At 40.5% G+C, this 16,387-nt stretch overlaps 1 protein-coding gene across 4 annotated transcripts in view; it reads left to right on the forward strand.

The window, feature by feature from the left end:
- Positions 1-304: 304 nt before the first annotated feature.
- LOC130164544 (protein Dok-7-like) overlaps positions 305-16,387 on the forward strand; it is a 49,319-nt gene continuing 33,236 nt past the window's right edge. For all 4 annotated transcript variants that reach the window (XR_008826624.1, XM_056369339.1, XM_056369340.1 and 1 more), the window contains exons 1-6: positions 305-492; positions 587-632; positions 2,088-2,318; positions 5,559-5,759; positions 10,579-10,698; positions 15,898-15,996. Coding sequence is in view for 3 of the 4 variants with exons in the window: in XM_056369339.1 (XP_056225314.1) it covers positions 439-492; positions 587-632; positions 2,088-2,318; positions 5,559-5,759; positions 10,579-10,698; positions 15,898-15,996 (751 nt within the window). In the remaining variant the exon portion in view is untranslated. The remainder of the gene's footprint in view (positions 493-586; positions 633-2,087; positions 2,319-5,558; positions 5,760-10,578; positions 10,699-15,897; positions 15,997-16,387) is intronic.

A 16,387-nucleotide genomic window follows, 5' to 3' on the forward strand; every position in this document is an offset into this window, starting at 1 on the left:
TCTTTATATTATAAACTTTTGGAGACTTAGTGCATGTTATGAGCTCCATTTCTCAAATTTCTATGTTTTATGGAAATTATAGATCACGTTATATACAGTTTTTTGTCTTTTCCTCTTTTTATGTGCAAGTATAAAATGGTCTTCAAGAAATGTGTTATTTGTGGAATGAGAATCATTTGATTGTTTCTTCCAGTAGTTTTCTCTACTGCAGCAGGTGGTGCGAAGCAGCCCAGGTGGCAGCAGCATGGTCTGCTGACTGGTGCGCGCACGCGCACACACGCACGCAGACAGAGAGACAGACAGACTCTGGTCATGCCATTTTCCATGTGCCTTGCTGGGGGCGAGTTTGAGCCCCACAAGCAGAGAGAGAGCAGCTATTTTGAAAGTGACCCCTCATTCAGGCAGCGACTCTGCAGCTGTCAGGAACTATGACTGAAGATGACGGATTCTGTTGTCGTGGAGGGATATGCCAGACTCAGAGATGGAAAAAAGGTGTTTAGCTTGACTAAATTTGCTGACGGACATGGCAGAAGTACTTCGGCGCACTTGTATCTGTGCTTAAAAAGTTTGTTTTGCTCTCTTACAGTGGAAAACTAGGTGGCTCGTCCTTCGCAAGCCGTCGCCTGTAGCAGGTAAAAAAAAAAATCGATGTTTACCGGTCAGTCTGACACATTTCACATTAGTTTCTAACTAAGCTACTATTAACCTCACGTTAAAATGTCGCGCGGTGTGTAGGTAGATTAATGATTACGCACTTCAGCTGCGCCACAATGATAAGTTGAACATATCAGGTGCTGCCCTGCGTGTGTTTTCATGGACCTCCCTGGTTTGTGTTGATACAGAACACGGGCCTGGTCTGTGTGTCGGGGAGACTTAGCGCTTGTGAAGTAATATTCACAAACCTGAGGGTGTCTATGAGCCTGGGACAAAACTTCAAGCTTTTGAATGTGTAGGAAAGACATGAAATGTAATGTCCATCCAGCGAGGTAACACAAAGACATAGAAAATAAGAGCTGAATGTCTGACTGCAGTTTCCTTGGCAGCATGTGCAGGTAAATTAAAGAAAGTGATTTTTTAGTGCAAAGTTTGGCCTTGATTTGGGTTGTAAAGGCAGGACCACAATTCATACTGGCATCTTAAATGTGTGTTCATTTGTGTCACAGTGTGGGAACTCGAAGTTTAACAGTATTCATTCAGCTTTGAATCTGTGCTCAGATGTTCCTCAGAGGCAGTTTTTTCTTTGTGCAGCCTCACTGATGATATTTTTTTTCAATGTGTACAAGGATTCATGCAGGCCAGTTTTTAAATGAGCCTCATTTCACACGCTTATAAAATCTTACTGACCCTAATTTGACCCCATCGTCAAAGTTAATGTGCTAAAGACTGATAGTCTGAACCTCACTGTATTTTTAGATGCATCATGAATGTGCACTTAGTGAATCTGGACTTGCTATTTAGTCACATTTACTGAGGAGGCTTCAGGTTGCCTGAAGTAGAGTTTCAGGTTATCTAAACCCTTGAATTTATCAATTACCCCTGGCCTGTGTATTTTTTTTAATGAATAAGCAACTGGGCTTCAACAGTGTGATGAAGTGTATTGCATTGCACTGCGCCACAGAAAAGTTTCTTTGGATATCTGGTGCTGGACGGCTTAACATGCTCCACAGGTTAGACTGAGGTTGAGGGCTGCTCCTCCTCAGATCTTTGATGTCAGTGTTATCACAGCTGCCTGTTCTCAGCCCTCAGTTATGTGTGTTAAGAGGTGTGTTCGTGTGAAGGAGAGTGATGCACAGACACAGACACACACACCCACACCGACACACACAGCCTTGTTTTGTCAGTTGACACTAATTGTTTGAAGGTGCCAAAAGACTAGAGGACACTGCAGCACCTACTGTGTGTCAGAACACATCTTATTAGTATTTGACATGGACTTAGGGAATTAATTATGGACTCCAGCTTTCTAGTTATTCTTAGGGAAGAGTTGTAAGTTTAAAGTTGTACAAAACTGTGATGTTAAATGCAGTCAAGTAATCTCTATCTTAAACTGCCTTTGTCATGTCTCACATTAACTCTGACTCCTCCAGACTGCCTCGTGCTGCTGGTTTTTAAAGACAAGTCCGAGAAAGCACAGGGCAACAAGGAGAGAGCCAGTGTCACCTTGGAGGAGATCTGCGGCCTGGAAGCGGGACAGTGGTATGAAGGTGTGGCTTTTACTCTGGTCATCCTCTGCCTGAACCAGACTGTGCTACTGGGTTTCGACAGCAGGGAGGCTCTGCAGGCGTGGGACGCCCGCCTACGATACAGCCTCGGGGAGGGTGAGAAAATCTGTTGTTGCTTTTACTCCAGTGTTTTGTTCCTTGGTTGTATCACAAAATAGCATCATATTTGACCTCACTGTGCTGTAGTTTAAGCAATTCTCAACAACCAGATGAGTTCATCCATCATACTGGCAGGTTTCAGTGTTTTGAAATTCACCGCAGTCAAAGAAAAGTGCCCTGTCATTTGCCAAACCTGTGAAAACCACAAGCGAAAGTTTGCATCTTTGAAAGGAAAGAGATCCAAAGTTCACAAGTACAAGGGGTAACAAGTAAGCGTCACTGCGCACAGCCTGTATAAGAATGTTTTCAAATGCAGTTTAAAATGAGCTACATTACTGGTGTACCTAATGTCTTTAGGCGGTTAATCGAATTTCGACAAATTTGGAAAAAGAATTGGATTAAATTAAAAGAGCGCCAGTCAAGCTGCAAATGATTAAAAATGGTGTAGAAATTGGTGGAAATGTGGCTTTTATGTTTGTTTCATGTAACGAATTTAAGGAACATAAGTCTTATTATCACTCCATACAAATCTGATGTTTTCATCTTTCAGTCTCATCATGCTTCGTGTACCTTTATGATTTGTTCGCTAAGTCTGTTTCCTTTGCAATTTGGTGCATTTTGCTTTTATCGAATCATCGACTTCTCCATCTCAGCCAAGGGTGAAAACATTTTTCATGCGTTTCCAATTTGAAAATGCGCACTAATAAAACCCACCTTTAATATATTCTGCAGCCTCTTGGCCACAGCAGCAAGACTGTGTCACCATATTGTCAGTGGGCTCTGCTCAATTGACCTCAACAGTCCTGTCATGCACCCAAGAGCTTGATTTATGAAAGCCTTAAAGGTGATCAGCAGAATCTTGAATGTGCTTATACACTTATCCTGCAGAAAGTGAAATTAAGGTAAGACATGGGATTAAGATGCTGCAGCACTTTGGAGAAGCATCAGTTTCTTCACTGATGATTTATTGAAGTGAGAGAACAACATTGTAGAGAAGTCCAGTCACGATGAAACAAAGGCATGAATAATTTACTGTAAGTGAAGGTGTGATAGACAAGGGGATAATTCAGAATTATTTTGAAGTCAGAAAAACAAGAGCAAGACAGTGGCTTGATATGTTGTTTAAAACTCGTACACTGATCAAAAGTAACTGCTAGGTTTCATAATGACAGAGAGCTGCATCTGCAACCAATTATTAATCAATGTTTATGTTTTTTGACTCAGCAAGATGCAGTTAGATGTTGACGTAGTTGTTTGTTTTGAGGTTATGAATGATTCTGCAGTGTTGTCGGCTTTGCAGATGCAGGCTGTGCTCAGTGCATCAGTGAGTCGACAGAAGTTCTTCTTCTGTTCGGTTTGATAGCGCCGTGCGATCAAATTGAAAATTTACAATATTGATATATTAGACATTCGGGTCACCAACTGTCCATGTGTCATCATCCTGTCACATTGTTCTGCTTCGTCTTTCTACCCAAAACAAATTTCTGACTTATTTCTGAGAAATAAGTCTTAATTTGTAGCCAAGTGCAGACACTCATTGACATGTATATAGTCTACTGTGAGGATCTATTACATGAGTTATATAATTTATAAACAAATGGGGGCTAATAATAGTGCTGGACTGTTCAGCTGGTGGCAGGAGTTCAGCTGAATTTTAAAGCAGACACTAATGACGTGTTACAAGACCTGATTGTGTGGAAGAGAACATCGTGCTTAATTTGGCATTTGTTTATGTTAAAATATCCGTGTGTGCCTGTTTTTATAGATGCACCTGTGCCTGTTCAGGCTTGCATGTGTGTTGAGAGTTAGATAAAAGTGTGTGTTGTCAGTGTGTTTGTGTGTGGGTGGCCTGCTGCTTAATGCCACATGTGAGTGGAGTGTGTCCAAACCAGCAGAAATGTCACCTGCCAGCCTGTGCGCAGAGCTTTTGTTGCCGTCTGTGACACCATATGAATCTTTCTTAACCTGAGTGATGACGTGACGCAGCTGGCCGACATTTCCTCATCATCGCCTCCATCAATCTCACCTGGCCAAGTTTGCTCAGCGCAGTAAAAAGTCTTTTAACTGAGTGCTGCTGGGGAACTCCACATATACTTTGAATGAAATTCCACAATCACACAGACGGAAACAAAGCACTAAAGCTTTGTCAAACTTTGTTATACTTAAGTCTAAATTCATATCCAATTAGCAACCATACACAGATGTTTATGACAGGCTTTGATTGCGCTGGGCTTTAGATCTGAGCCTGTTGTGTTCATCGCTCGGCTTGCTGATTTCATCGTTTGTCTGCAGCTGTTTCTTCTTTTATGCTGAATGAAATTGAATCCATGCTGAAATAAGAGTTTTCTACAGCCTGCAAAGTGTTACTCAAGTTATTTTCAACCTGATTCTGACCGACATCAGTATAATGATGCTCACTCCAGTGCTGGGGTGACATTTTGAAAAAAAAAAGCAGTTATTTGTTTTCTCACTAAGCTTTGGATGACAACAACCACAAGTTGGTTAGCTTAGCATTAAGACTGGAAACACAGATAAAAAGATAGCCTGGCTCTGTCCAGATGTCACAATATCTGCCTACCAGCGCTTCTAAAGCTCACTGAATTACATGTGGTATCATATTTGTTTAATCTGTGCAAGTACCAGTGTAAAAGGAACTTGTTTTGTTGACAGGCAACCATTGGACAGAGCCAGGCTAGCTGTTTTTCCCTGTTTCCAGTGTTTATGTTAAGTTAAGCTAAGCAGATGCTGGCTCTAGCTTCATGTTTACTGAACACACATGGAAGTGGTATCAATCTTCTCATCTAACTCCTGGCATGAAATCAAACAAACATCCCATTTGTCATAGCATCCCCAAAAAGGTAGCTCACTGATCTTTCTGTGTATGCATGTATATATTTGTATTCATGTGGATATGTGTACAAATACAAATAAAGATACATGGTTGTCCGTGTATGTATGTTTCCCATATGAAATGTGTATGTTGTGAAAACCAGTTTCTAAGTCATGAGTTTTTCTTGCTACATTGTCCATTTCTGTATTTTTCTTTCCTGCACACCTCATTACAGTGAATGTCAATTGTTAAAAAAAAACTTTAGGTTCTTGTTGTGCTTATTGAGCCTCATCCATTAAGATGCCAGTCCCTCAACTGAAGCAGTTGTATTGAATTGTCGGATTATACTTGAAGTTCTAAGAGTTAGTCTTTTCTTTAGAGCTTTACCAGTTTCTCTGTTTGACCAGTTCACAGATTCAGTGTTGCAGTCTTACCAGGGACCAAGTTGGAGAGCGGACCTGCGGCTCTCCATTTGTGCAACAACTTACTCGCTCTGTCGCGGGACGTCCCTCCTGTTATCATCGGCCACTGGAACCTTCCAGACCTGCGCAGATATGGACCTGTACCCAATGGATTTGTGTTTGAAGGAGGAACAAGATGTGGTTACTGTAAGTTCATTGCTCTTTATATTGTTTTTCTTTATCTTACATCTGGATGTGTTAGTTTGGGTTAACTGGCCATTTAGCTAATGTGTGGCTCCATAAAATTATATTTTGTGTTTGGCAGATGGTTCTTCAAAGCATCGAGATAATTGGTTGTAAGGCTGAAACAGCACAGTTGTGTTTGGGAAACATGAGGGGAACTAAAGGAACTGTAAAACATTTTTTAAGATTAAGGAGCAATATACATTTAGTACATGGACAGGGAAATGTATAATATCAAGGCTGAAATGAAAAGTGAGAGAGCACAAAAATTTATTCCATACACAGTGCAAATGAAACGAATAAAATTTGATGTTAAGAAAAGGCAAACAGCGTCTCAGTACAACCACATTAATCACTGTCTTCATCTTCTCATGGCAATAATGTCTCTGGAGTGAAACCGGGTCACATCATGAGAGGCTAATAGCTCATTAAATCATGTTATGAGCCGTGTTTTCCTTATGTCTATCTCAAACAGAGCAATTAATCACTGGCTGTGATTTGAGATGATTCATTTCTACCTTTCACTCAACAGTGTCTGTGGAGAGAGCCTCCTTCCTAGTACAATGACTGTCCCAGTACAATAATGTCATGTGCAACTGTGAATTAAAAACATGTTTTACAGCGAGTCAGAGGAGGGCGAGGGATTCTGTCTTCGAAGTTTGAGTCTTTATTATTGGTAATTAGGCTGTTCTGTCTTCATTTTGCTAATGTGGTTTGTAAAAAATATATAAAACTTTTTTTTCCTTGTGGCTGCAACAGTAAATAGTCTGCAGAAACAATCTTTTGGTCCAGCAGCCCAGAGAAAATTGATCATTCCGGCTGCAGCTCATTTTCCTTCAAGGCCTGTTTTTAAGTTGTCTGGATGAAACTGCAGTGCAGTAATAACTGGAGGGTTTTGATCACGCCGTTGTTGTCTGTAATGTATTGGCGATGAATAATTGATCAAGTGTGGACAAATGAATGTGATTCATGAAGGGACCAACTAAGAACACAAAGCTATTCAGGAGGCTCTGTCACATTCTGGATACATGTTTGTGGGATTATATTTATAATAGTCATAGTTTAAATCCTTTGGTGCGCCTTTAGAGAAGCTGTTAACCATAATAAATGTAGCTCCTTTTTTGATTTTAGTTCATTCCTCAGTGTATTTGATGGATTTAAATCATCATGCCGTCCCGGATGTTTTGGGGCTGATTCCTTCATGCAACGCTTCCCACTTCCAACTGGCATCTCTCAGCAAGGAAAACATCAGTGTCAGCGTTAGGATTAGTGGGTTGAACTGAGTCACTGGATGCGTTTCCCTCTCTATCTGCTCATACATCTGGCCTCCCTCAGGCGGACACTTTAAGAAAGATGCTCAATGGAGTTTTATGACACAAAGAGAAAAGAGCCTTCACATGTGTTTTATCGCTGCCAGAAGGGTGAGATGTGCAGATGTCGTCTTGAGCGGATTGTAGGATCTTCAATAGGTTCTTGTTTAACTGCCTCGTATCTGAAAAGCGTTTGATTGTAACGTTTATAGGGCAGCTAATGGCCTGTAACTTACTCCTTCTGCTCCAGCTGTTGTTTAATTTTGTTGAGCCGGAATACTGGTTATCAGTTTTTCACATTAGTCTTCAATTCAGAGTTGAGGAAGTGTTTGGTGGCTAATGGAAGAGCCATTTGGAGTTTCCTGCTTTCATTTCCCAGCTTTGACTTGCTTCACCATATGGCCAAAAGTATCTGGAGCCCCAGTAACTTTTGTCCGGGGCTGTTTTTCATGGTTCCACTTAGTTTCAATGAGGGGGAGATCTTCAATGCTACAGTCTACAATGATATTTTAAACGAGTGTCTCCCAAACTTTTTTTTGTTCAAAATTATCAGATGAGTGGAGACTGTCATAGCAACATATTAATGTCCATGGTAATGGAAAAATGAGATTCAAAAGTCACATATGGATGTGGTATTTGGCCGTCCACATACTTTCGGCCATGTGTAGTGTGAGTGCAAATATTACTTATAAAATTTGAATAGTGGGCTGTTACTGTTGATATGATTTTTGTGGCCTAGTATTGTAGAGAATATGATGCAAAAGGCAGTAAAGTTTTTCACCTGTTCTCATTTGTTGGTCGTCTTTTGTCCTCTGACTTGGTAAAAAAGTAAAACAGCTGCTTCATGGCAAAAAGAAACCTGCTGGAGGAAATAATTCAGTCTGTGCAGGATCATCCCTGCTACGCCCAAAATTCACCATCATGTCACTGCACAGATGCTGTTTTTGAGGAATATGAGTTATTTCTAAGCTCAGATATAACACTCATAAGCTGTGTGTGTGTGTGTCGCTGCGATAAGGTAAACCACAGCTGGGAATAGGCACGAAACCATTAAAGAGATGAGTGTATGTCAACACCTGGAGGGGGCCGACACCGACTCGAAGGGAACACCAGAGACATCAGAGCGTTTCGGACACGCGATGGAAACATGACACTTGAGAATGCGATTTGTGATTTATTTAGCTCCATTAACTCTTCAGCAGTGACACTCACGTAATGTGAAGAAGGTCAGACATCACTGTTAGTTTCATATAAAAAAAAAAAGGCAAATTTGAAAAGAAATCAGTGAATGCTAAGGTGCATCCAAATGTTTGTGTGTTGAAGGGCGTGCATTCCTGCGACATGTAATCTCCCAGCACAGTTTATCCAAAGCAGAGGGAGAGGTGGTGTAACGATGTTGGACTGTCCGACCTTTTGTCCACGTTCTGCTTGATAGTTCACCTCAGTGTTTATAGTTTTTCAGCAGGAAATGCTGGATTTTATGTGTATATGATGTGTACGTACGTTTCTATAAAACTAGATGGATTAGATAAATCGCTTAGTCAATCAATAGAAAATGAAAACCATTGTGATAATCAGTTTAGTAGTTTTTAAGCAAAAATAGCAAACATTTGATGCTTTCATGTTCTCAGTTGTAGCCCTGTATAAAACACTTGATATTGGTGCTAAATTGATCAGACAGATGGACAAATGATTGACAGAAAAATGATCAACAAGTTGAAAAAAATCATGAAGCAGATGCTTTAATAATCCCGATAAAACAAAGACAACATAGTTAGGAAAAAGGAATAATAAAAAGATACATAACTAAAATTTTAACGAGAAACTGAACGAACTCTACAAAACTAGAATATAAGACTAGATCATTGATTAACCATTCAAGTGAAAATGCCAAACATTTCCTAGTCTAAAGATCTGACACTAGGCAGAATGCAGTTGTTTACAGGTCCCACAACAGTTTTCAACTACGTCCTCAGTTTCACACATGAACCATACGCCGTCCAGCCATATACTAGGTTTTTTTAATTGTGACAAAGCCACAGAGAATTATCACCCCATTGTCCCTCTGCTCTACAGGGGTTTTTAGTGGGTTTTTTCCTGCTCATTGTTTTGGGTTTCGGGCCCTCACCATTTGTGTTTCGGTTCACTCCCATTGACTCATTCATCATCCTTGTTTGCAGTCACAACAGGCAGCTGTCTTACGTGCTGAAGCTTTAAAAAACCTGCTGCACGCTCCCTGTCCAGCCTAAATGGCCGACAAAGTTAGTGACTACCTGGTGAAAATATCATTTAGCAGCTCTGAGAGAAGCTGCCACTGGTTTAATAGACGTCTCTGAGCTTGATTTAAAAAGTGTTGCTACTTTGTACGGATGCTGTGTTTTTATCACTTTTTAGAGCAGAGACTAGAAGGGGCCACTTGAATTGTTTTTGTTTCTACACAGAATCTTCTTCATGTTGTAAACTCGACAAGCTCTGCCACCTATTCTTTGTTGTTTTATACTGTAGCCATTGGCAGTACACCTACTGTTCACTCACCTGCTATCAAAAGCTCAATGTGTGTAGATGTGTATCCTCACAAAAAGAAAAGGTATGAAGTTAGAGCATCTGATTCTGACCTGAGTTGTTCTTGTGCCACAGATACATCTCTGATCTTAATAAGATCCATATCATAAGAATGCTAAGCAGGCAATACATCTTCCGTTTCAACTGGTGCAGACACCTGCACAGACTGTGCTTGCTGACCTTTGAACCCCCTCACGGCCAGGGGGGTGTTGGGAATGTGATTGAGACCAGCCTTGACATGGGTGGTCTCAGGAACAAGGCGACACAACGACCCTTTATTGGTGACACCTTGTAATTGACAGCCAGTTGCATTGTCAGAGGGGGAGGTCAAGAGACCTCTGGAGAGCATGACCTCTGACCTCTGCATCATTATATCCTCCTTGATGACAGTCTACATCAATACGATAGATGAAATAGGAGCCATAAAAAGGAAATTAGATTGTTTTAGACTTTATGAAATGTCTAACAGCAACCATGACCAGGGCAGGATATCGAACATCATTATAAATGACAAAGTTAGCAATAAATGCTGTTTTGCCATTTTTAGACTGTATTTTATTTAGGCACAGTTTTCGTTGGCTTCTTTAGTTAAATTAAAAAAAGTATTGGTTTGGAAGCAATGATTAGTTGATAGACAGAAAATTACTTGGGCTTTAGAAATTGCACTGAACATTTTTCACAATTTTTAGTCATTTAAAGAGCAAACAAAGAATGATGAAAATAATCTTTTATTGAAGCCCTACCAGATATCATCTATATCGACACTATTATTGAAGAACTTGAAATGATATCTAGCAAATCTTGTGATAACTTGAATAAAATTTTTACCAATTACAGTCTATTTGGCCTGGCAGTTTACATTTCAGTGCTGCAAAAAGTAACATGACACTAATACAGTCTGCTTTCTACAGGGGCCGGTGTTTTTCTGCTCGCATCTGCTGAGAGCGAGCAGATCAGCTTTCTATTCGACTGCATCGTCAGAGGCATCTCCCCCACCAGAGGCCCCTTTGGACTGCGGCCAGTTTTGCCAGGTCAGTACCAGAGGTGTTTAATGCTGCTTAGCTGGAAAGGACTGGAAAACCAACTGCGTGTCAGAGATCTACGCAGACAGGGAGAGTTTAGTTGTAAGAGCTATTATTCAGAGAGAGAAGGTGGAACTCCAGGTGATGCTTATTTGGATAATGAGTAGCTGCACTGTTGCCAAGGAATATGAGCAAACACTTAAGTCAACACTTGCCATGATAATTGTAGCAAACCCTGCATGGCTGCCCTCCTGTGCTTCCAGGGATTTATCTTAGCTGTGAGGTGCGCTGCCTTCCTGGAATCCAGCCATTTTTGGCAGAATGAGTCAGAGGATTGCTCTGTGGATGGATATGCTTTGATGTGTCTAAATTATGACTGACAGCTGTTTTTGTTTTTTTTTTATGTAATTGGGTAATCCTCTGAAGCAATCTATAATTTTAACCCCTGATTTAAGTGTACTGTGGTGAATGTAAAGCTTAGGGTCACCTTAAACATCAGTAAGAGGATAACTACTGTACTCGCTGTACTGCTGTGATTATGGCATTATTCGGTTGTCGCCTATGTATAGTTCAGTGTGTCGTGCTACTGCTGGAGAGCTGGAGGATGGGCCGCGTTCCAAATTTTCTTTACTATTGATACAGCAGGGTCGTCTGGCAGGATTTCAATTTGTCAAAAAGGACAAGTACAGTAGTTCAGTTATAGAGCTAATATGTGAACATCATGATCTCCATTTGCTAATATTTGAAAACCAAAGGGCTGTAAGTTTTCCAGAATCAATAGGGTAGAATATTTTAATGAGTGAGTCTGTAACAATAATAGTGAGGTTTATTTGTATGACGAGCACCAAGCTCTGGCCTGTCCACCCTCAGCTTTTCTGCTCTCCTGTTCTGCTGCCACCAGTTGTGGAAACTTGACAGAATCTGGTTATTTTCTTGGCAAAAAAAAAAAAAAAGGTTTTACTTTTCAGTGCACAACTTGCTTTAAAAGTTGTAGTTTATAATAATTTCTCAATGCCAAACTCTTTCCTGCTCCAGCTTCTCAATTGTGAGGATGTTCTGCTTTTCTTTATTGTTTGTGATAGAAAACAGGATAAAAACGGAACATTGTGACATTGACATTCTCAATATACTTAGACAATTATAGACCCAAGAAAATGTCAATGTCAGCTCTAGGAAATTGGAAATTGTTTTCTGACAGTTCATGTACTACATAATTAATTAAGAAAAACAATCAGCAAAGGAATTAATAAATATCAATCAAATACTCTTAACTCTTAAATTTAAAGCTGCTCTAATCATTATTTTTATATTACAAAACAAATGAGTAGGTGTTGTATCATAGGTATCGAACATAGTGACGAACCTTCAGAGAATTAGCTCCCGGCTCTGCAGCTCCCTTCAGTGCTGCAAGGTTTTTAGCATCTTTCAGCTCTTTGTTTTGGTTTTATCAGCTGTAACTTAAATGTCTTGGCTAAAAAGCGAGATACAACAGATGGACACAAACACAATCCTAAATGAAAGCTAATGTTGTTGCTAAAAAAAGGCAACAGTTTGCTAATATATTAGTCAAAACAACTTTCTAAGTTGATAATATGTCAATGTGGTTTGCTCCCACTGTTCCCTAAGGGGTAAAAAAATCAGTTATTGCATCTTTAAACTTCAAACGAACTATAAATTGTATCTTGGCATTTGAAAAAAGGAACAGAGGAACAATATGAGTCGTTATGCAATATGAGCCCATCCCATGTACCTGTGTCTTCAAACTCTGGAATGATTTCAGATACAAAGAATTGTTCAAGAAAAACACTCTAATCCCTGTATCTTCTCCCATTCCTGTATCTGATATTATGATAAAACATTTGGGTGCTACATCTAATATTACTAAAGCCATTAAACATTATCTGCTCTCCCGCTGTCTACTTTAACACCTCTGATTTTCCACACGAGCAGTTTCAAACATTTTTCTCACCCAGTCTGCAACTTAACAGAAAATGTGAGGCGGGCAGCTGTGGGGGGTTCGTACATATTCTGGTTTTCACACATCTTGCCGCCTTGACCGCAGGTTGAGCTCATACTCCTATTATTGTTGCACGTAGTAGAATAAATAGCAGGGAGGATGTTGCATGGAGAGTGAGGGGTCAAAGTCACAGTTCACACAAGCAGAGCAGCCAAAGCCTCCTAATCACTCCGGGCATGTATGTAACCTCATCCACAGGATTCCACTGCTGCCTCCCCCACTTCATTGCATTCTCGGACACCAACCACTACACTCTCCCCTCCTATTTCTCTCATCTTATACTGTCTTACTTCTTACTTCTTCTCAATTGTGTCACTGGTTCTCACTCGCAGTTCACCTCACAGTCTGTGTCTCTTTCCTACAGACTAAATTTCTGCCTCTCTGGTTGTCACTCTTTTGATTGGTTGCTGTTTGTTTCCCAGGCTCAGTTATCTGTTGGTTATCCTTGCGTGCTGTAGTGTTTCCACCTCTCTCTGCTCTCTCTTTAGACAGGATATAAATTTTTTCCCATGGAGCCCATCACTAAATAGTTTGTCTTGAAATGTGGGAAAAGAATTTATAAGGTTTAAACTAAGATTAGACATTTATAAACTAAGATTTTATGATTGGTTAGTGGTTATTGTTTCCAGGAACTCTCTGTTGTCCCGTAAGTGCCGTCAGTTTCAGTTTATTTAGTTTTGATTCCTTATCGCATAACTGTAGCATAACATGTTTGAAGCCTGTTTACAGCTCAGTGCCATTGGTGCCAGCTACTAGAGCCAAAGAATCCTAAATTGGTCGAGGGGGGGGGGGTCAGTGGAGATTAGGTGGGATGAGCAAGCCGCAAAAATACAGCTGAGTGTGATAGGCTACGACACCTGTCAGTTAAGCAGGTGTTGCCCAAGATACATGCCTTTTTGGTCTCTTTGGCTGCGCAGCATTTGGTCAAGCTGGCATGCTGCTTGTTGCACATTGCAATAGCAGTGAAATCTGTTTAAATGGAGTGCAGGTGGCAAATGAGGCAGCAGGTATGATGGTGAATCTCCATCAGCTGATAATTAAGCAGCAGCAGGTGGTGGAGATGCTGCGGTAAACTTTCATTTTGTTTATCACAGCTTTTAAGTGCCGACTGAAGCAGTACAAAACCTTCTATTTCCTTCTGTCTGGATGCAGCCATGACAAACCATGTTTAATTTGTTTTTACAATGTCGCTGCTATACTTCTATTCAAGTGCCACACACAGCCTTCAATTCTCGAAACCTCCAAAACACAAAAGCACTGCAGAACTACCATCAATGAAAATGTTTTCACTTTTTTGTCACATTAAGAAGAAATGTTTTTGTTTTTATCATTACACAAAAAAAATCGAGTTATAATGTGTACAAAGTGTGATCATCGCAAATATGAAGCATTTATTTTTACAATTAAATGTTGGTACATGTAAATGTAAGATTCAAACTACCCAATCACCAAGTCTGACGGTGGGTTTACCTCGTACCTGCAGTAAGTAGGTTAGATGTATTGCTTGCATCTGTTTTTAGGTTCAGCAGGGAGCATGAATCTGTGCATCCTGATCTTTGTATTCCTGATATTTTCAGTTCAGCTGTGGTAAATTTAATTGATTGGACATGATTAGTAAAGACACACACTTGTCTGTACTGTATCACAGCAGAGCTCAGAGACAGGATTGCGTTGAGGTACAGATCTGGGGAAGGATACAAACAAATTTTTGCTGCATTAAAGGTTCCGAAGAAGAAGAAGGACAAGCATGACTCTACCTAGAGCTGGCTGCCAAACTGAGCAATCGAGGGAGAAGGGCCTTGGTACCAAGAACCTGATGGTCACTCTGGCTGAGCTCTGGGCTTTATGGCAGATGGAAGCCTCTCCTCAGTAACAGACACATGAATGCCACTTGGAGTTTGCAACAACAAAAAAACACACCTCAATTACTCTCAGACTGTGAGAAACAAGATTCTCTGCTCTGATGAAACCAAGATTGAACTGTGTGGCCTCAATTCGTCATGTGTGGAAGAAACCAGACAATGACGCATCTCCACACAGGATCTCTGGAGCTTCGTCAGAGATCCCCAGATCTGTGCCGCGACACAATCATGTCTCAACAGCAAAAAGGCAGTTCCTTCGACTTCAATCAAATTCTTCATCCTTTCCATTTTTTCGCTACCAGACCCAGTAAATCGAACTCGCCTTCAGTGCTGTTCTTTGCTCTTTCTCTCTGTAAAAACTGATGCTACAGCTGCATCTACACTAACCTCTTTTATAGATGCCATTGTTATTAATGAACAGTCTTGTCTCGCTGTCATCACATCGCTGCCAGTGGTTCCTCCCATATAAGACACTGATTGGTCTGAAGCTCTGTGGTACAACAACAAGCAAACAGCCTGGAGCCTGACAAGATGCATTCTAGCTTGTGAGAAATCCAGCTGCCTCTTTAGGTTAAATACTTTCTGAAGGCACTGTACATGAGACAAAGGACACCAGTGACAAGACTCACTGAAGTCATCCAACAATTTGTCCCAGTGTATTATCTTTTTTTGATTTGAGGACACTTTGTACACTGTAAGTCAATACTCCTACTACCATTTAGAGTTTGGTACATTTATCACATTAATATTTCAGGCTCTGATAGATGTAAAAAATTGATCCAGTGTCAAGGTTGACCTTGGTGCTCCAAGGTACATTAGATCCTTGCACAGCACCAACAATCTTTAGCCGCCAGCAGCAGAGCGCGTACCAACAGAGCCATGTGGCAGCGCTATTAATAAACCCTGTAGTGTTACACAAATGCTGCTAGGTGTTCCCCTGTGTGACCCTTTTCTCTGCCCGTCCAGTGTTCTGTCTGTTACACTAACAAAGTGTTTGTTGTTTTGCTGTTTATTCTTGTCACTGGGAATTTGTTTTCATGATGCCAGATGAAGATGAGTGAGACCCTCGTGGTTGAAAATGTCCCTTCTTGTTTCTCTGGAGTATCTGAATGTGTTATCACAGCTGTGTCACGGCAGTACAAAATGCTCAGCTGCGTCACATTTGATCCCATATCTCACTGACAGTAGCAAGACTCACAAAACTTACCTCATCACTCGTTAATTTGATGATTCACAGCCTCTGAAGGAGGCGATTTTTTTTCTTGTTTTCTTATGAGTCTACAATATGAGCTGTGGGTGAACTTATGTTTCGGGTGTTCTCTCTGACAGATCCCAGCGCCAGTCAGACCAATTCAGAGGAGAAGTTAAACCATGAGGCTCAGGAGCTGGAGAAACGACTGAGCATGCTCTCTCACAGGAGCAGCACAGGTAGAAAATGCAACTGAAAATTCTGTGTGCTCAAATTCAAAGAAGAAAAACTGCACCTAAAAGTTTCCCCATTTTACTCACCTTCCTGCTCCAAATGTGTATCTTTCATTAAATAATGATCTCAAAGCACATATAATCATTCTTTCACTGCTGTGAACCTTCTGCCCTCAAAGAGTATAAATGATGAATTGGCTTTTAATAATGTTGTACTTAGATTTAAATTAAGTTTGCAGATTTGACATTATTCACACAGGTGATATATTGTTCCTATTATGTGGTGAATACCAGGGAGAGAAGTGGTCGAGGAAAAACAAGCCTAATAACATTATGAAGCGTTAATATGCGTTATTGATGAATGCAGTGTTTTTTTGTTGATGAAATTTTATTTTTT

Source organism: Seriola aureovittata, chromosome 23 (assembly GCF_021018895.1).
Source record: "Seriola aureovittata isolate HTS-2021-v1 ecotype China chromosome 23, ASM2101889v1, whole genome shotgun sequence".
NCBI lineage: Eukaryota > Metazoa > Chordata > Actinopteri > Carangiformes > Carangidae > Seriola > Seriola aureovittata.